This window comes from Megascapheus bottae, chromosome 17, assembly GCF_031878675.1.
Source record: "Megascapheus bottae isolate mThoBot1 chromosome 17, mThoBot2.hap1, whole genome shotgun sequence".
NCBI classification, from domain to species: Eukaryota; Metazoa; Chordata; class Mammalia; order Rodentia; family Geomyidae; genus Megascapheus; species Megascapheus bottae.
This window is the reverse complement of record NC_143525.1, coordinates 11146554-11167474: the sequence shown is the minus strand read 5'-3', so window position 1 is coordinate 11167474 and position 20921 is coordinate 11146554. Positions and strand designations below refer to the sequence as shown.

Here is a 20921-nt window from a genome sequence, read left to right as displayed (position 1 = left end):
TCGGAGCCCATCTGAAGGACGTGGTGGCTTTGGAGTGCCCGGCCCCCCCACCTTACACGGTTACAGGTCGTGAACCCCGTCCTGCTGAGATCCTTATGGGCCTTTGGGGAGCCCTGCACATCCGCAAGTTCTCCCCACTCACGTTGCTTGCAGTCGAGTCCCATACTCAAGGGCCCTCTCAGCCCATTTCCCAGGATCACAATCTCTGCCATGTCAGTTTCTTTTTAAGCCAGTCTAAATGACAAGGCCAATAGACATTTCTCACTCATTCACTGAACGAAAGTTTATTGACTTGTAAGTGTTTTGCCCTGTGCTGGCATCTGGAAGTACGCTGTAAACAAAAGTCTGAACCTTTCTCTAGCTTATAGTGTTGACAGGGAAAACGGAAAAATAAACTAATAGTAATAGGTGCTATTGGTAACATTTTAAAGAGAAATACTAGTTGATGGCTCACGCCTCTAATCCTAGCTACTCAGGAGGCTGAGATCTAAGGATGGCGATTTAAAGTCAGCCCTGGCAGAAAAGTGTCCTGAGGATCATATCCCCAATGAATTACTCAGAAAAGCCAAAAGCAGTGCTGTGGTTCAAGTGGTAGAATGCTAGCCTTCACTGGGAAGAAGCTCAGGAATAGCACCCAGGCCCTGAGTTCAAGCCCCAGAACCAGAAAAATAAAAATAAGAGAGAAACACTAGAATAATGAGGAGACAAAGCTCTTTGATGATACATCATCTATTCTGAAGCTTAATTTTAGGGAATTTGACCCAGAATAAATGGAAATGCATATGACTTAAGGTTCCAAAATTGTAAATATGTTTTCTTTATCCTACACCAATGGGTGAAAAAAAGAAAATCAGAACTCAAAGACTGTCAACGTATTTTAGTTAAGGGTCAAGAAAGAGAAAAGAATGAGGAGCTCTTCCAAATAAAAATAACCCATCTAGGGTGGGGAGTTTGGCCTAGTGGTAGAGTGCTTGCCTAGCATGCACGAAGACCCGGGTTCGATTCCTCAGTACCACATGCATAGAAAAAGCTGGAAGTGGTGCTGTGGCTCAAGTGGTAGAGCTCTAGCCTTGAGAAAGTCCAAGGACAGTGCTCAGGCCCTGAGCTCAAGCCCAGGACTGGCAAACAAACAAACAAAAAAATAACCCATCTAACAAGTGCCCAACACCTGTAGCACCAAATTAAAGGATACAAAAAAGAACTCGCACTGTGCGGTGGCTCACTCCTGCAATCCTAGCTACTCAGAAGACTGAAATCTGAGGATCGTGGTACTAAAGCCAGTGAAACTCTTATCTCCAATTAACCACTTAAAAACTGCAAGTGGCACTGTGGCTCCAAGTCCCATGACTGACCAAAAAAGAAAGAAAAGGAAAATAACTGCGTGTGTGTGTGTGTGTATTGGGACTTGAGCTTAAGTCCTCATACACTTTTTTCGTTTGTTTTTGTTTTGCTCAAGGACAGCATTCCACCACTTGAACTATAGCTCCACTCCTGGATTTTTAGTGCTAAATTGCAGAGAAGAGCCTCATAGATCCCTGTCTAAACTGGCTGTGAGCTTCTCCCCTCAGATCTCTGCTTCCTGAGTAGCTAGGTTTACAGTTGTAAAACAGACTCAGTTCAGCCTTTTCTTCCTCCTGCCTGGTAATTTTCATGCACATTCTCCAGGGAATAGAAAAAAACCAGGCCAGGAGGGAGGGAAAGTGGGGGGAAAACATGGGAAGGGGTAACAAATGTTCAAGAAATAATGTACCCACTACCTGATGAATATAACTGTAACCCCTCTGTACATCACCCCAACAATAAAATAAAGAAAAACTCAGGCCAAGCAATCGTTTTATCATTTGACCATTCATAAAAAGTAAAGGAAGCTGTGTCCTAGGGCAAAAGTGAGGAAAATCTAGACTCTTGCAAGATTTTTCAAGACCCCGAATAGGATCAAAGTTAAGAATAAGCCTTGTGAAAATTTGGAGGAAGTGCATTCCAGGCAGAGGGAGGAAAAAGATCAATGGTTATGGAAATGAGCCCAATGTGTTTGTTGGACAGAAAGGAAGCCAGTGAGTGAAGTCCAGCAATGTAAAGCAAAGACAAGATCACAATGAAGTTGCAGAAGTATATAAGAGCCCAATCCTGTAGGTCTTACAGACAGAGAGGGAGGTGTCACCTTCATATTCTAGAAGATGACTGCAATTTGGGTTATAGATTTTAAGCGGAAGGTGAATGAAGAAGACAGTATTATATATAAAGAACAGGATTGCACTTGAACCAGAGTGATTGAGCCACGATGATTGAATGAGCTAATGAAGTAGAGATAATCAGGAGATTTATAGAAGAAAAGTAACTTGGGCTACAAAACAAAAGAAGGGTCCAGTATGACTACATTAGGGTTGAGGTTCCAGTATCTGGAGAGATGGGGCTTAAAATATGCTTATTATAAGCCTCTTGCTTGAAGAAATACTAAAGAATGGATAGTTACATTTCATGTTGTGAATTAGAGACAGTGGACCTTGAAGTAGTCTTGCCATTTTTCTGATCTTGGCTGGCAGAAACCGTGCCTTAGAAAGAGGTATTTTCTGAGCTTTAGAGCCACCTGTTGTCCATATGTGGTACTGTGGGTAGACAATTGTTCCCCAAAATGGCACTGAAGATTGGGGTGGGGGACTCACATATCCTAACATTTAAATTGGTAATAAAATAAATTGTTTTATCACAGTAAAATTCAAACATATTAAAAATAAGGAAAGTGTTGGGGCACTGGTGGCTCACACCTGTCATCCTAGCTATTCAGGAGGCTGAGATCTGAGGACTGCCATTCAGAACCAGCTCAGGAAGGAAAGTCTCTGAGACTCTTAGGTTATGGCAGCCTTATTTCAGTTGTAACTTCCTTACAACCCCATCTTGGTTATTCTGAAGCAAATTCTAGACATCATCAAATAGGTTAATTGCCTGACCTTTTTTTTTGCCAGTCCTAAGGTTTGAACTCAGGGCCTGAGCACTGTCCTTGGGCCTTGTGCGTGCTAGGCAAGCACTCTACCACTAGGCCAAACACCCAGCCCAGTTATTATTTTTTTCATATATTTTATTGTAATTAATAGAAGGGTTACATTATATTAGCCAGATAGAAAGTGCATTAATTCATATACATTGATACCCTTACTCATGTCTTGGTCTCCATTTATCTCCCCCCCCCAGCCCAGTTATTTTTAAAATAACTATAAACTTGGACATTTAAACCTCTTATGTGTTTCAAATATTATAAAGCCTCATACAAGTACTCTACCACAGAGCTATATCTCCAACCCCTCTTTTCAATACTAACTTATTATATTTTATTTTTGCCAGTCCTATGGCTTGAACTCTTAAGTCTGGACGCAGGTCTCTGGGCTCATTATTGTTGTTGTTGTTCAGGACTAGAACTCTATCACTTGAGCCACAGCACTACTTCTGGCTTTTTCTGTGATTAATTGGCAATAAGAGTCTCACAGACTCTTGAACTGTGATCCTCAGATCTCAACCTTCTATGTAGCTAGGATTACAGGTGTGAGCCACAGGTACCTAGCATGAATGCTTGTTTTAATGGGTACAATTTAAGAGATTCATGAGAACCTGTCACCCACCTTGCTGCTTGTCTAGATGGCTGTGCAGCCTTAGGAAAGCCATTTTTCTGTTGCTTTTTCAACTTCACTTCCAGGCTCTTCAGTTACTCTTCTATGTGAGTCAAATTCTTGTTCATCGCAGTGCTTCTACAAATACTATCATTAATTATATAAATATTTATTGAGCGCATCTTACAGGAATCATACTGAGTGCTAGGAGTACACATTTTGTACTGACAAGTAGTTGAATGGAGGAAATGCCAAGGATTCAATTAAAAATGTAGTACATTAAGTGTTGCCTTGGAAGACAGATAAGCTTTCCCATAAAAATGTGAAAGAGTGAATTAATTAATGTTAATTACTGTGAATTAAGTCTTGAGTGTAAGGGCCAAACAGATGAAACAAAAAATTGTTCAAAAGACCGTCCAGCAGTAGGAACAGTAACACAGACAGTTGCAGCCACGTTGAGTTTATTTTAGGTAATTGAAAAATGGTTCGACTGATCATAGGTGGCTCATCCCTGTAATCCCAGTTACTCAGGAGGCTGAAATTTGAGGATCACAGTTCAAAGCCAACCTGGAGGCAGAATACACTAGGAAAAATGGAGCATGGAAATCAAAAGCCAGATGCTTAAAAAAAAAAAGTAAATGAATAGCTTGATAAATGGCATAGATGCAGTGGCCCTCCCTCTGGGCTTGCTCACATACTCAAAAAAATAATATGTTCTGGGAAGTGAGGGAAGACGATCTTAAAGACCTTGAGGAATAATTTAGTAAATCATTTGATTACAGAAGTAATCATTTTTTTCTTTTTGCAAAGAAAAAATATATATTAAAGAAGGGCATTTGTCTTGAAAGGTGTTCAGGTAAACTTACCTCTTTGTAATGGGTATAGAAAAGGGGGAGCACTCAGCTTAAAGTGAATTTACACCTAAACTCCATCCCTCATTTTCATCATAAAGACTCTGAGTGTGCACTGTCTTTTCCTCTGCCTTGTCTTACTAAGTAAATCTCTGGGTTCCTTATCTTGTCTTATCTCTGCTCTAAGACAAGAATCTGCCTAGTATAGAAATTGAGTCCCCTTTCATCTTTTGGGGACTTCTTCAGATAGACTACCCCCACCAGTAACCAATAACACTTCAAGAAGCAGATCCGGGGGCTGGGAATGTGACTTAGTGATAGAGAGTGCTTGCTTGGCATTCATGAAGCCCTGGATTCCTCAGTTCTGCATACACAGAAAAAGCCAGAAGTGGCTCAGGTGGCATAGTGGTTAGCCTTGAGCACAGAAAGGCTCAGGAACAGTGCCCAGACCCTGAGTTCAAGCCCAAGGACTGGCAAAAAAAAAAAAAAAAAAAAAAAAAAAAAAAAAAAAAAGAGGAGGAGGAGGAAGCAGCAGCAGCAGCAGCAAATCAGTCTCCTCTAGGTTAGAGTATCCCTCTTTCCAGTCTGGCTCACTTAGGGAGTCTAAAAAGATTGATAACAGAAACTAGAACAATGATTTCTTCTGGTGGTGTATGTCAGGGTCTTTTGAGAAGGGACATGGGAGAATTTTCTGGAGTGATGAAAATGTCCTGTATTTGTTGAATGAGACAAGCCAAGTTCATAAAACAAGATATGAAGATATTCTATATTTTTACTGACATGAGGAATGCTAAAAGATATACATATTCATGGGTATAAACAGAAATATATGTACTTTATTATATATTGTATCTAATTACATATGTATATGGATGAATATAGAACCTGAATATAACTAAGGGGTTGCTTAGGAAGAGAAAGGGAAGGGAAAAAAGAAAGATGATAATTTTAGGATACATTACAACTATACATGAAAACAGGATAAAGAACCTCCATGAAAGCTGTTGGTTGATTAGCAGGAGAGGGGACGGGGAGGGGAAAGAGTAGGAGGTAGATACTAGTGAGAGGGGTAAGGTAGTAAGTGTCAAAGAGGATGTAAGTAGTTCAGATAGATTGTCAGCATGCTTGAAATTAGAACAATGACTCCGGCGCGATGGCTCACGCCTGTAATCCTAGCTCCTCAGGAGGCTGAGATCTGAGGATCAAGGTACAAAGCAACCTGGGCACTAAAAAGTCCACGAGACTCTTGTCTCCAGTTAACCTCTAGAAAATGGGAAGTGAGGCTGGGCTCAAGGGTGGGGCGGAAGCCTTCAGCTGAAGAGCTCAGGAACAACGCCCAGACCCTGAGTTCAAGCTCCATGACCCCCTCCCCCAAAAATCACTGTATGTGAACCACATCTCAAAAGTTAAGTGTGGAGATATATATATATATATATATATATATGTATATGTATATATATATATATATTATTTTTTTTTCCCCGAATAGTTCTAAATACTGAGGCTCTTTCCCGATCTGCTTCGCAATTGATTCTGGATGCGCAGACGGGAGTGATGATCCATTCCGAGCTGAGTCTGGGGCCTCTTAGGGCTCTTGTCGGCGCCCGGTCCTAGTCCGAGGATCTCAGGGCCGCGACGGGAGGCGCTACCGACCCTGAGCCTGGGGGACCGCGCTCCGGTTTGGATTCCGGGAGAGTCCCAGTCTCTCCGGGTGCAGGCAGCTAGGTAACGCCGAGCGCAGGCACGATCCATAGTGGTCATAAAGAACGCTCCCTGACAGTGGGAGCGGCAGGCCTCGTGGCGCAACGGTAGCGCGTCTGACTCCAGATCAGAAGGTTGCGTGTTCAAATCACGTCGGGGTCAGTTCTTTTTCTATTACAGCTACCGAAATCCAGTGATATTTTTAAACTTTTTAACTTTTAACTCTGATCCAACCTCAATCCTGATGAGCAGAAGGAACGTGAATTGAAACTGACTTGTTTCTTTTCCGCGCTGAGTCTTTTATTTCTTACCAACGTAGTCACCAAAGGGTGAGTCAATTCGCTCGGAAATCAGGCGTTTTCATTTCCGAGAGAGGAGAAAACCAGATCGGTGCGTGGGGACGAGGTGGCCGAGTGGTTAAGGCGATGGACTGCTAATCCATTGTGCTCTGCACGCGTGGGTTCGAATCCCATCCTCGTCGGCGCCTCATATTTAAAATTTTGCTCACATTTTGTACACTGGAAATATTCAAGTACGTATGTCATCGCACTCTGGACCAAATATCCCTTCATCTTCACTTTCTAGAGTTTTCCAGAGATTTTTAATTGAACGGCCATCTCCCATGAAATTGACCTGGCCAAGGCATCAAGCCCCCTAATCCTACGTCTTGGCGCCGTGGCTTAGTTGGTTAAAGCGCCTGTCTAGTAAACAGGAGATCCTGGGTTCGAATCCCAGCGGTGCCTCCATTATTGTGAATTCGCGTTACTCTTACCAACTTATACCACATAACCTTCCCACGTGTCCATCCATCTACATCACCCAAGACATCAATTTCTTGTTCTGGCATAGGCTCCACTAGATTTCGCCTGTTGTGTATTTAATTGTGCTCCGACTTCCAATTTAGAATTAAATTGAACCATCTGTTTGTACTTTTATCGTGCCCTTATCTTGAACTTGTGTTTAATGGATCAATTCGTGTATGTTTTCATGTCTTTAAAATTGTTTCATCCCTTTAAAATTGCTCCACACTTACTAGCCAAAGTGAAGTTGTATCAGCTTCTTTTCTGTATATCAAGCACCAGGGTCCACCAGGCCGGTTAGCTCAGTTGGTTAGAGCGTGGTGCTAATAACGCCAAGGTCGCGGGTTCGAGCCCCGTACGGGCCAATGTGGTGCTTTCTTTTTTTGTCTTTCATTTCTACTACTTGAAAGTTGCCTAGGTAATGTGTCCTATCTCAAACACTTCACCTGTCAAATAAATGAATTACTTGACATATAAAACAGTGGTAATGTTACTTTTTATATCTAAAATTACAGTATAACGTGGTCTAGCACTACATAAACTGGAAAAACAAAAAACTGGTAGTGAATGAGATTGTTTCAAATACTCAAGTGTAGCACTGATCAGTACTGCAAAATGGATTATGAATAAGGCTTCAAATGGTCCTCTCTTCCTCCACGGCTGAAATATCTACCATCCCTCATCTGTCCAGGAGGCTTTGAGAAGTTAACCCCGTTTCCTTCTTTTCCAGATACCTAGTTTGTGTCTCTCACTGAATTTGAGTCCATGTGTAATCTGTCTCACATTCCCCCTTCTACCCTCTGCTGCTAACAGCAGGAACCATATCCCTCCCGGGTTAGCCAGGGACCTCCACTCTGCTCCCAGTACCCATCGACCCCGAGGGGAGTTCCGTGAAGACCATCCTTTGGCTAGCCAGACCCCAGAACCCCAGTCAGACAAAGCCTCAGCCTTAGCAGCAGCAACACTTTTAATTCCACAAAAACTCAGAAAGCCAAAACTGATTAGAACACTCCACAACAGGTGGGCTTCAAAACCAGCGACAATTCTTCCTGAACCCTGAGAGCCCTGAGACCCGCACCTACTTCACCTCCTCCCCCACGCCACGCGTTCCTCTCAGCTACACCCCTGTTCAGGCTAGGGACTTGGTGTGGTAAGCGACCATGGGGGAGAAGCAGTAGGTGATTCATCTTCACGTGTGTGTATCTTGCCTGCATGGTGTGGGGCCAACAACTACTCAAGCTCCCAAAGCCCCTGGCACATGAGACTATGGGCCCGAGTCAGATGGCCACCTTGGGGCTGGGGCCTCCTCTGTTCCTTTCTCTTCATCACTCGTGGGAGTCATGTCCCCACCCTCAACCCCCCCTCCCACTCAAGGCTCTGGGTGCTCTAGCTAGGGAGAAGAGTTGGGAAGAAGAGGGCAGCAATAAGTGGCTAACTTAGTAGAAGCAGAGCAACATCGCCTCCCACCAGAACTGTTAGGTCTTCCCCAGACACCTCCTGACGACCCCAGTGAGCGGGAGGCCACAGGCCAGGCAAATGCATGGCCGACACCCAGGCCCGCCCTCCCTTCGGCCGGCGTTTCCCACCCTGGCTCCTCGGATGAGTCCTCGGGGTCCTGCTGGGCCCCGCCCTGGCAGGGACGGCCTCTGTCCTGTCGTGTCACTTGCACAGGGCCTCCAACACTTCCAGCGTGCGTCGGATGTCTCGCACCTGGCGCGCCAGCCCCTGCACCGGCTGCAGCGCCCGCTCCAGCTCCTCGCAGCGCGCCAGCAGCGTGTACATGCCCTTGATGCTCATGTCCACGGCTTCCCCCAAGGAGTCCACGGCGTCGCGGTAGGTCTGGATGCAGCCCACGCTCAGCGCCGTCAGCTCCTGCACCGCGCCCCCCAGCCCGCGCAGCAGACGATCCACCCGGCCGCCCAGGTCGCGGCTCAGCCGTTCCAGATCGCGCAGCACGTCCGGGTCGATGGGCGGGATGGTGGCCTCGGGGGCCGGGGGCAGGCCGGGCCGGGCCGGGGCCGGCGGCAGGGCGGGAGGGGCGCCGCTCAGGCGGATTTTCAGTTGCAGGTTATTCGCCACAAAGTGGGTGAGGTCGCCGTGCCGGCTCACGGTGCCCTCGAGCTCCAGGGGGCTGGAGATGGTGGCGCGGCGCCCGCCCCCCGCGCCGGGCTCGGCGACCCCGGAGGACCCCGCGCCGGCGCACGCCCCGCTCAGCCCGTCCAGGCTGCGGCTGTCCTGAAGGCGGCTGGAGAAGGAGCGGCCGGCGCGACCGGCCGCCGCCGCCCCCTCTTCCTCCAGCAACTCCGCGCCCTCCGCCTCCACGTCCTCGTTCGTCTCCACGCCTCCCGGGCTCCCTCGACGGCAGACCCTCTCCAAGGCAGGCTGGTCCTTCGGGGGCTCGGGGTCCGGTGGCTGGGAGGACGGGGGCGGGCCAGGCTCGGGACTCGGCGCCCCACCTCGGCGGCTCCCGGTCCCGGTCAGCGTGGCCCGGGGCCTGGGCTCGTCCTCCCAAGCCTCGGGCCTCCGGTGGACGGAGCCGCTACTCGATCCCTTCGGGGTCGCTCGGGGGTGGCGGCTCACGACCCCAGCCTTCTCGGCCTCTTCCTCCCCGGACACCCTTCCCAGTGAAGACGGCCTGGAAGGCATTCGGCCCGGTCCGCCGCTGAAAACCGCGGCCTGCTGCTCCCCAACAGCTAGTAGGTCTGCCCCGGACCCCAGCCGCCCCCGGGATGACTCCATACTGCGAACGGGGGCCGGAACTCAGGGATTGGCTTCGCCCCCCCCACCTCAGGAGGCGGCGGTGGCGCCTTTAAGGGGCGTTAGTAGAGGCGGGCCGATTGGCCGCCGACTGACAATGGTAAGGACAGGAAGAACGATTTGATTGGTTGAGACGATCAGGACGTTCCGGAAGAAGAGCTGTTATTGAGCTGCGGAGCTCACGTGAGAGGCGGCGGGGTGGAGCCAAGGAGCTGACAGCTGGGGCGCGCCGCCCCGCCCCTTTAGGAAGTCTCGGGGACGGATCTTAAAGGTGCAGCGACTGAAATACCGGAGTCCCGAGGGGGCGGGGCCCAGTCGGTTTCCGCCTAGCATAGCCCCGCCCACACTCCGCTTCGCGAGCGCCACGCTCGGGGATCGAGCTTGGGGTTTTGCCGGGGGCCGTGGGCGGTGGTGGTGATGCATCCTTCTGGGACCCTAAAAGTTGAACAGCTCTGGCTTGCGAGAATCACCCAGGAAGGTTCAAAGAGAGAGCCGGGTGCGGGTGACTGGCGCCGGTGAGCCCAGCTACTCAGGAGGCTGAGACCTGAGGACGAGGCTCCGGCCCTGGAAGCCAGCCCGGGGCAGGAAAGTCTACGGATCTCTTGATCTCCAGTGAATCACTGAAAGGTTGGAAGTGGAGCCGAGACTCCATTTGGTAGAGCGCCAGGCCTTGAGCCAGAGAGCTCAGTGCCAGCACCCAGGCCACAGGGCCGGCCTAGGAAACGGAAGGGAGAATTCTGGCTGAGCTTGAACCGTTGCCGGGTTCCCTCCTCCCTCCTTACCCGCCCTGGCCGTTGAACCGACCGGGTCGAGAGGGACTCGCAGACAGTGAGCAGCGGAGGCCTGTGGACGGTTCTGGCTTTTGCTGCTTTGTTTTCTATCTCTTGCCCACTCTACGGTTGAGAGTGTTTGCCATGGGAGGATAAGGTGTGATTTTTGTTTAAAAAAAAAAACTCAACAAATGAAAAGATCCCAAATTTTAATAAGCTCCTTGTCTACCAAGGGTAGTTAAATGGGGAGTCAAGAACAAATGCCTGGGCTATGATGACAAGAACTACAAAAAAAAAAAAAAAAAAAAAGCCACCCTCTTGGTGGCTGAGGAAAATACATTTAGCACTCAACTTCAAGAGACAAAGAAGGCTTAACAGGAAAGGTTGAAAGGACTGAGATGATTCCATGTGTCATTGCTGATTTGAACGTGAGGTGGAATATGGAAAGTTTCCAGAAACTCGAGTTTACACAAGCCTCCCCCCCTTCACTTAAAAGCCAGCAAGGAAGTCAGGTTCTCTGTCCTACAACCACAAGGAACTGAATTCTACCACCAACCAAAATTCCCAGAAAGTGGATTTTTCTCCAATCTGCAGACAAGAACTCAAGCTGCCCAAGAAAGATCTTGATTATAGTTTGGAGGGGTTGCCTGAACAGAGACCCAGCTATGCCATGCCAAATTTCTGACCTATAGAACAGAATGAATTTTATTGTAAGAGTCACAAGAAATTAAGAAGAGTCTTGGCTATCACAGAAACATGGACAAAAGGACACCGAAGCACAGGGCAGTGGAGAGAAGTTTCTGGTCTCCAGACAGCTTCTCAGTACAGCTCCTTCTGTACAGGATGGTTTTGAAAGCCAATGTGGTGACATGAGCTCTCTTGCCTGGAATCACATGTGGACAACCTTCCTTCTTGTGCTGCATGGTGGTCCTGTGGTGCCAGGCACACAGCACAGTGGCTGGATCCATACCATGACATCACCATTTCCAGAGTCCAGGATCTTATTTTCTCTCCATTGGTTTTAGACGTCTCTGCTGTCTGCTCCTTCCAATGAAACTACTCTATTACTAGATTTTGGGGGATGACATACATTCTTAAAATACATATGATAATTCTCCTATGGGGGGAATAGGAAAGGGACCCCCCCCTTCCATCCCTGTTTGCTGTCAAAATCAGGCTGGGAAGATGAAGAAAACTCCTGAGAGACAGCCTGGGAGACAGCCACAGAGCCATGCCGATTGAGGGAGGGGGGCATCAGGGATCATGGCAATTGGGGGAGGGAGGAAGAAGCCGTTTCTGCAAGCTGCAGAAGGAAATTGCAGTTGTGATGGTTTTTCTGCAACCCTTCTGCCCTGACTGCTTGCTGTCTTCAGGCAGCTGATATTCCGATGGCAAGATGGGTGAAGGGGTAGAAGGAAGGCTTCCTGACTCTGCTCTTTGGAGGAAGAATGCAGTTGAAAGGATCGGTGAGGCAGAGGCAAGGTGTATCTCAGGCTTAACTTGGACTGAGACGGTGGTACAGCTAATGCTCTGGTGTGTCTGATGTTGGGTCCCAAGATGTGTGGCAAGTGCCTCATTGAATTTTCTTTCTAGCAAAGAGTCCTAGCTCTTATGGGTCAGAAATTCATGACAAGCATGACTGTGGGGTGGTTGAGGAGTGTCTTCCTATACCATAGGCCCACTCCATGAATGGTCCACTCTGGCTGAGCACATCAGGGTGTGCCAGCATGGGCTTCAGCCTGGGCTCCACAGTTAACAATTGATGTTTTCCTCCTGTTGAGACACTTGAAATGGAAAGTCATACCTTGCAGAAAAGCATACTGAGGCTCCATATATCTACTTTGGGAGGGTCACCTGCTGCTAGGAAAGTTCTGAGGTACATCATCATGCCCCTGTTGTGTCACAGTGCCTGTGGGATACACTGAGTGCTGCACTTGTATGCTCCCTCATAGGGAGATGAGTTCTACTGTCCATAACTTGGCATATCCTGACATTAAATCCACTGCAGGTATAACAAAGTGAGATTTCTGCTTTCCTTTGCTTTCACAGCCACCTGAATGTACTGTGAAATGGTGCCAGGCCAGTTTGGAAAAATATAGTGGGGAACCATCTCTACCGAAGATGCTGGAATGGAGTTAAGCATTGTTAAAGCACTGTTAAATGTTATTAAAGAACTGTTACAGATAAGTCTATTTAGTACAGTATTTCTGCTATGTATTTTAAATAATTTTATTATGGAGTTGTACAGAAGGACTACTATTGTTAGCACAATTGTGAAAGTTTTTGTTAACTATTGTTAAAGCACTGTTACTGAGAATTCTTTGTTATAAGTTAATTTTTATTTTGTCAATCGTGGGACTTGAACTCATGGCCTGGCTGCTATCCCTGAGTTCTTTTTATCAAAGTTAGCACACTATCACTTTGAGCCACAGCACCACTTCCAGTTTTCTGGTGGTTAATTGGAGATAAAAGTCTCAAGACTTTCCTGCCTAGGCTGGCTTTGAATTGTGATCCTCAGAACTCAGTCTCCTGAGTAGCTAGAATTACAGGTATGAGCTACCAGTGCCTCACTTACATGTGATTTTTTTTTTTTGGAGGTCTCTTTAACAGAAAACAAACTACAGGTGTCCTTTTTACTGTCCTTCTGATGTTACAATAAAGGATTTTCCTTAAAACAAAATTTGACATATTAGTTTGGGGGGGAATGTGAAGGCAAGAAACATCGGGGCTAATTCAGATGTGCAAGAGGGAGTATTTCCTGACTTGAAGCTGAGGAGGTGGTGAAATGAATGACAGAAACGTAAATCAGGCTCTGTTACAGAGTGGGTGGCTATCCGTGGGAATGAAGAGTGCTAAAGAACAGGGTAGGGCCAGGAGTCTGGCCTAGTGGTAGAGTGCTTGCCTAGCATGCATGAAGGCTTGGGTTCGATTCCTTGGTACCACATACATAGAAAAAAGCCAGAAGTGGTGCTGAGTCTCAAGTGGTAGAGCTCTAGCCTTGAGAAAGCCCAAGGACAGTGCTCAGGCCCTGAGCTCAAGCCCAGGACTGGCAAAAATAAAAAAAAAACGCAAAAAAAACCCCCCAAAAAACAGAAAAACAGGGTAGAGGATGACCCGTGGGAGTATTTATCTCCATGTATGGAAAAAAAGTTGCTGAGAGTTGGCTTAATGGTAGAGGGCTTGCCTAGCATACATGAAACCCTGAGTTCAATTTCTTATCACCACATAAACAGAAAATGTTGGAAGTGGTGCTATGGCTCAAGTGCTAGCCTTGAACAAAAGAGGCTCAGGGACAAAGCCAGGGCCCTGAGTTCAAGGCCTAGGACTGGCAAAAAAACAAACAAAAAACCAGAGGCCATTTGGCATTAAGGTCAGTAATGGAGCTTCTGAAAACAGACTAGCTTTCAGAGTTGTTACTAAGTCAGAGCTACCACCGGCCAGCACTTAGCCTTGTAAAGAGAGCAGCTATTATTAGATGGTTCTTGATCCTTTATGCTTCCTGGGGTGCAGACAGTGTCCAAGAGGAGTGTAGTACTTGATGGGATGAGGGGAGCATAGTCCGGTGCATTGGAATGGCAGTGAGACTTGGAATAATTGTGTGTGTGTGTCTAGGTACTGGAGTTTGAACGTAGGGCCTGGCCGCTCTTAGTTGTATTGTTCAAAACTAGTGCTCTATCACTTGAACCACAGCTCCACTTCTGGCTTTTTTGCTGATTTATTGGAGAAAGGAGCTCGCTTTGAACCCTGATCCTCAGATCTCAGCTTCCCTGAGTCACTAGGGCATGAGTGACCAGAGCTCAGCAACACACTTGGATTATTATTTTTTTTTTTTTTTTGCCAGTCCTGGGCTTGAGCTCAGGGCCTGAGCACTGTCCTTGGGCTTTCTCAAGGCTAGAGCTCTACCACTTGAGCCTCAGCACCACTTCCGGCTTTTTTCTATGTATGTGGTACCGAGGAATCGAACCCGGGTCTTCGTGCATGCTAGGCAAGCACTTTAACCACTAGGCCAAACTCCCGGCCCCTTGGATTATTTTTTTTAAATAGTGGTACAAAGGGTTTTCAACATGTCAATTTATGTGTACCCACATTTGGAATTTGTGCAGAGGGTTACAGTTACATAGGTAAGGAGTACATTTCTTTTTTGGACCATGTCACCCCTTCCCTTGCTCTCTTCATTTCCCCCTCCCATCCCCACTCACAAATCGTATAGTTCAACAGTGTCTAGTGAGTTCCACTGCTTAATAGTCTTTTTTTTTTTTTTCCCCCCTGAGGGACATGGGGTTTGAATTCAGCCTGGGTGCTGTCCCTGAGCTTTTCTGAGTTCTTCAGCTCAAGGCTACTGCCCTACCCTTGAGCCAAGCCCTACTTCCCGTTTTCTAGAGGTTAATTCTAGATAAGAGTCTCAGGTCCTTTTGTGCCCCGCTGGCTTTGAACCGTGATCCTCAGATCTCAGCCTCCTGAGTAGCGAGGATTACAGGTGTGAGCCACCACGCCTGGCCTTAATGGTCATATTTTTTTAATTAAAGAATTTATTAACATTGGGTCATATCTATTTTTTATATTTTTTTTAACCAGTCCTGGGGCTTGAACTCAGGGCCTGAGCACTGTTCCTGGGCTTTCTCAAGGCTAGAGCTCTACCACTTGAGCCACAGCACCATTTTTGGCTTTTTCTATGTATGTGGTTCTGAGGAATCAAACCCAGATCTTCATGCATGTTAGGCAAGCACTCTACCATTAAACTAAACTCTCAGCCCCAATAGTTATTTATTTAAATGTGACTTAGTAGTAGAGTGCTTGCCTAGCATACATGAAGCCCTGGGTTCCATTCCTTAGTAGCACATACACAGAAGAGGTGCTGTGGCTCAAGTGGTGGAGCTCTAGCCTTGAGAAAGCCCAAGGACAGTGCTCAGACCCTGAGCTCAAGCCAGGACTGGCAAAAAAAAAAAAAAAAAAAAAAGCTGGGGCTAGCATGTCATGCCTATACCCCCTAGCTACGCAGTAGGCTAAGATCTGAAAATCTGGGTTCTAAACCGGTTTGGGCAGACAAATCCCAGGGACTCAAGAAGCTCTTATTTCCAATTAACCAGCATAAAACTGGAACCGAGGGTCTGGCTCAAGCAGAAGAGTGCCTCCAGTGAGTGAAAAAAAAAAAATCTAAGCAAGAATGTGCCCTGGGGCTTATACTTAAGGCTTGGGTGTTATTCTTTAGCTTTTTGGCTCAAAGTTGCTGCTCTACCACTTGAGCCAAACTTCTACTTTTGCCTTTCTGGTGGTTAACTGGAGGTAAACAGCTCATGGATTTTTCTACCTGGGCTGATTTGAAACCATGATCCTTAGATCACAGCTTTATGAGCAGGCAGAATTGCATGCCTGAGCCACTGGCTTTATTATTTTTATTTTTGTGCTGGTCCTGGGGCTTGAAATTGGGCCTGCGTAGTGTCCATGATCATCTTTTGGTCAAAGTTAACACTATCACTTGAGCCACAGCTCTACTTTCAGCTTTACCTGAGTAGTTTATTGGATATAAAGTTTCACAGACTTACCTATCTGGGCTGGCTTTGAACCTTGATCTTCAGATCTTAGCTTCTGAGTAGCTAGGATCACAGGCATGAGTTACCAAAACTGAGTTCTAGTATTTTTTGTTGTTAGTCATGAGACTTGAAATCTGGCCCTGGGCGCTGTCCCTGAGCTCTTCAGCTCAAGGCAGTTCTATTTTTAAACCATCAAATGTATATAACTTGTAACAGCAGCTCTAGACATCTAATACAACATATAGAAGTCAGATAAAATTTTTAAAAAAAACAGGCCAGGAGGGAGGCCTAGTGGATATGCTTGCCTAGCATGCACAAAGCCCTGGGTTTAATTCTTTGGTACTACATACACAGAAAAAGCTGGAAATGGTGCTGTGGATCAAGTGGTAGAGCACTAGCCTTGAGAAAGCCCAAGGACAGTGCCCAAGATTTGAGTTCAAGATCCAGGACTGGCAAAAAATAAAAATCAGAAAAAAAAGAATCAGGTACTAGTGGCTGATGCCTATAATACTGCAATCCTAGCAGAGATGTGGAAAATCATGGTTCAAGGTCAGCCTGGAAAGAAAACGTGTCAAGAGGGCTGGGAGTTTGGCCTAGTGGTAGAGTGCTTGCCTAGCATGCATGAAGACCCGTGAGAGGCGGCGGGGTGGAGCCAAGGAGCTGACAGCTGGGGCGCGCCGCCCCGCCCCTTTAGGAAGTCTCGGGGACGGATCTTAAAGGTGCAGCGACTGAAATACCGGAGTCCCGAGGGGGCGGGGCCCAGTCGGTTTCCGCCTAGCATAGCCCCGCCCACACTCTGCTTCGCGAGCGCCACGCTCGGGGATCGAGCTTGGGGTTTTGCGGGGGGGCCGTGGGCGGTGGTGGTGATGCATCCTTCTGGGACCCTAAAAGTTGAACAGCTCTGGCTTGCGAGAATCACCCAGGAAGGTTCAAAGAGAGAGCCGGGTGCGGGTGACTGGCGCCGGTGAGCCCAGCTACTCAGGAGGCTGAGACCTGAGGACGAGGCTCCGGCCCTGGAAGCCAGCCCGGGGCAGGAAAGTCTACGGATCTCTTGATCTCCAGTGAATCACTGAAAGGTTGGAAGTGGAGCCGAGACTCCATTTGGTAGAGCGCCAGGCCTTGAGCCAGAGAGCTCAGTGCCAGCACCCAGGCCACAGGGCCGGCCTAGGAAACGGAAGGGAGAATTCTGGCTGAGCTTGAACCGTTGCCGGGTTCCCTCCTCCCTCCTTACCCGCCCTGGCCGTTGAACCGACCGGGTCGAGAGGGACTCGCAGACAGTGAGCAGCGGAGGCCTGTGGACGGTTCTGGCTTTTGCTGCTTTGTTTTCTATCTCTTGCCCACTCTACGGTTGAGAGTGTTTGCCATGGGAGGATAAGGTGTGATTTTTGTTTAAAAAAAAAAACTCAACAAATGAAAAGATCCCAAATTTTAATAAGCTCCTTGTCTACCAAGGGTAGTTAAATGGGGAGTCAAGAACAAATGCCTGGGCTATGATGACAAGAACTACAAAAAAAAAAAAAAAAAAAAAAAAGCCAGCCTCTTGGTGGCTGAGGAAAATACAATTAGCACTCAACTTCAAGAGACAAAGAAGGCTTAACAGGAAAGGTTGAAAGGACTGAGATGATTCCATGTGTCATTGCTGATTTGAACGTGAGGTGGAATATGGAAAGTTTCCAGAAACTCGAGTTTACACAAGCCTCCCCCCCTTCACTTAAAAGCCAGCAAGGAAGTCAGGTTCTCTGTCCTACAACCACAAGGAACTGAATTCTACCACCAACCAAAATTCCCAGAAAGTGGATTTTTCTCCAATCTGCAGACAAGAACTCAAGCTGCCCAAGAAAGATCTTGATTATAGTTTGGAGGGGTTGCCTGAACAGAGACCCAGCTATGCCATGCCAAATTTCTGACCTATAGAACAGAATGAATTTTATTGTAGGAGTCACAAGAAATTAAGAAGAGTCTTGGCTATCACAGAAACATGGACAAAAGGACACCGAAGCACAGGGCAGTGGAGAGAAGTTTCTGGTCTCCAGACAGCTTCTCAGTACAGCTCCTTCTGTACAGGATGGTTTTGAAAGCCAATGTGGTGACATGAGCTCTCTTGCCTGGAATCACATGTGGACAACCTTCCTTCTTGTGCTGCATGGTGGTCCTGTGGTGCCAGGCACACAGCACAGTGGCTGGATCCATACCATGACATCACCATTTCCAGAGTCCAGGATCTTATTTTCTCTCCATTGGTTTTAGACGTCTCTGCTGTCTGCTCCTTCCAATGAAACTACTCTATTACTAGATTTTGGGGGATGACATACATTCTTAAAATACATATGATAATTCTCCTATGGGGGGAATAGGAAAGGGACCCCCCCCTTCCATCCCTGTTTGCTGTCAAAATCAGGCTGGGAAGATGAAGAAAACTCCTGAGAGACAGCCTGGGAGACAGCCACAGAGCCATGCCGATTGAGGGAGGGGGGCATCAGGGATCATGGCAATTGGGGGAGGGAGGAAGAAGCCGTTTCTGCAAGCTGCAGAAGGAACTTGCAGTTGTGATGGTTTTTCTGCAACCCTTCTGCCCTGACTGCTTGCTGTCTTCAGGCAGCTGATATTCCGATGGCAAGATGGGTGAAGGGGTAGAAGGAAGGCTTCCTGACTCTGCTCTTTGGAGGAAGAATGCAGTTGAAAGGATCGGTGAGGCAGAGGCAAGGTGTATCTCAGGCTTAACTTGGACTGAGACGGTGGTACAGCTAATGCTCTGGTGTGTCTGATGTTGGGTCCCAAGATGTGTGGCAAGTGCCTCATTGAATTTTCTTTCTAGCAAAGAGTCCTAGCTCTTATGGGTCAGAAATTCATGACAAGCATGACTGTGGGGTGGTTGAGGAGTGTCTTCCTATACCATAGGCCCACTCCATGAATGGTCCACTCTGGCTGAGCACATCAGGGTGTGCCAGCATGGGCTTCAGCCTGGGCTCCACAGTTAACAATTGATGTTTTCCTCCTGTTGAGACACTTGAAATGGAAAGTCATACCTTGCAGAAAAGCATACTGAGGCTCCATATATCTACTTTGGGAGGGTCACCTGCTGCTAGGAAAGTTCTGAGGTACATCATCATGCCCCTGTTGTGTCACAGTGCCTGTGGGATACACTGAGTGCTGCGCTTGTATGCTCCCTCATAGGGAGATGAGTTCTACTGTCCATAACTTGGCATATCCTGACATTAAATCCACTGCAGGTATAACAAAGTGAGATTTCTGCTTTCCTTTGCTTTCACAGCCACCTGAATGTACTGTGAAATGGTGCCAGGCCAGTTTGGAAAAATATAGTGGGGAACCATCTCTACCGAAGATGCTGGAATGGAGTTAAGCATTGTTAAAGCACTGTTAAATGTTATTAAAGAACTGTTACAGATAAGTCTATTTAGTACAGTATTTCTGCTATGTATTTTAAATAATTTTATTATGGAGTTGTACAGAAGGACTACTATTGTTAGCACAATTGTGAAAGTTTTTGTTAACTATTGTTAAAGCACTGTTACTGAGAATTCTTTGTTATAAGTTAATTTTTATTTTGTCAATCGTGGGACTTGAACTCATGGCCTGGCTGCTATCCCTGAGTTCTTTTTATCAAAGTTAGCACACTATCACTTTGAGCCACAGCACCACTTCCAGTTTTCTGGTGGTTAATTGGAGATAAAAGTCTCAAGACTTTCCTGCCTAGGCTGGCTTTGAATTGTGATCCTCAGAACTCAGTCTCCTGAGTAGCTAGAATTACAGGTATGAGCTACCAGTGCCTCACTTACATGTGATTTTTTTTTTGGAGGTCTCTTTAACAGAAAACAAACTACAGGTGTCCTTTTTACTGTCCTTCTGATGTTACAATAAAGGATTTTCCTTAAAACAAAATTTGACATATTAGTTTGGGGGGGAATGTGAAGGCAAGAAACATCGGGGCTAATTCAGATGTGCAAGAGGGAGTATTTCCTGACTTGAAGCTGAGGAGGTGGTGAAATGAATGACAGAAACGTAAATCAGGCTCTGTTACAGAGTGGGTGGCTATCCGTGGGAATGAAGAGTGCTAAAGAACAGGGTAGGGCCAGGAGTCTGGCCTAGTGGTAGAGTGCTTGCCTAGCATGCATGAAGGCTTGGGTTCGATTCCTTGGTACCACATACATAGAAAAAAGCCAGAAGTGGTGCTGAGTCTCAAGTGGTAGAGCTCTAGCCTTGAGAAAGCCCAAGGACAGTGCTCAGGCCCTGAGCTCAAGCCCAGGACTGGCAAAAAAAAAAAAAAAAAAAAACGCAAAAAAACCCCCCAAAAAACAGAAAAACAGGGTAGAGGATGACCCGTGGGAGTATTTATCTCCATGTATGGAAAAAAAGTTGCTGAGAGTTGGCTTAATGGTAGAGGGCTTGCCTAGCATACATGAAACCCTGAGTTCAATTTCTTATCACCACATAAACAGAAAATGTTGGAAGTGGTGCTATGGCTCAAGTGCTAGCCTTGAACAAAAGAGGCTCAGGGACAAAGCCAGGGCCCTGAGTTCAAGGCCTAGGACTGGCAAAAAAACAAACAAAAAACCAGAGGCCATTTGGCATTAAGGTCAGTAATGGAGCTTCTGAAAACAGACTAGCTTTCAGAGTTGTTACTAAGTCAGAGCTACCACCGGCCAGCACTTAGCCTTGTAAAGAGAGCAGCTATTATTAGATGGTTCTTGATCCTTTATGCTTCCTGGGGTGCAGACAGTGTCCAAGAGGAGTGTAGTACTTGATGGGATGAGGGGAGCATAGTCCGGTGCATTGGAATGGCAGTGAGACTTGGAATAATTGTGTGTGTGTGTCTAGGTACTGGAGTTTGAACGTAGGGCCTGGCCGCTCTTAGTTGTATTGTTCAAAACTAGTGCTCTATCACTTGAAC

General features: G+C 46.9%; 1 protein-coding gene and 4 non-coding genes across 5 annotated transcripts; 4 read left to right on the top strand and 1 right to left on the bottom strand.

Annotated features, from left to right (window-relative positions):
* Positions 1–6244: 6244 nt before the first annotated feature.
* Positions 6245–6316, top strand: Trnaw-cca (transfer RNA tryptophan (anticodon CCA)). Its single transcript has one exon. It is a non-coding gene; the product is annotated as a tRNA-Trp (tRNA).
* Positions 6317–6553: 237 nt separating this feature from the next.
* Positions 6554–6635, top strand: Trnas-gcu (transfer RNA serine (anticodon GCU)). Its single transcript has one exon. It is a non-coding gene; the product is annotated as a tRNA-Ser (tRNA).
* A 188-nt stretch (positions 6636–6823) lies between these two features.
* Trnat-agu (transfer RNA threonine (anticodon AGU)) lies at positions 6824–6897 on the top strand. The gene has a single exon. It is a non-coding gene; the product is annotated as a tRNA-Thr (tRNA).
* A 348-nt stretch (positions 6898–7245) lies between these two features.
* Positions 7246–7319, top strand: Trnai-aau (transfer RNA isoleucine (anticodon AAU)). The gene has a single exon. It is a non-coding gene; the product is annotated as a tRNA-Ile (tRNA).
* A 584-nt stretch (positions 7320–7903) lies between these two features.
* Positions 7904–9889, bottom strand: Borcs6 (BLOC-1 related complex subunit 6). Its single transcript, XM_090351586.1, has one exon. It carries the CDS (start codon positions 9691–9693, stop codon positions 8614–8616), a length of 1080 nt encoding a protein of 359 aa, XP_090207712.1. The 5' UTR covers positions 9694–9889; the 3' UTR covers positions 7904–8613.
* Positions 9890–20921: the final 11032 nt, after the last annotated feature.

Excerpts from the sequence above, each read along its gene's own strand:
- Borcs6 (XM_090351586.1), bottom strand. The coding sequence starts at position 9,693 with ATGGAGTCATCCCGGGGGCGGCTGGGGTCCGGGGCAGACCTACTAGCT.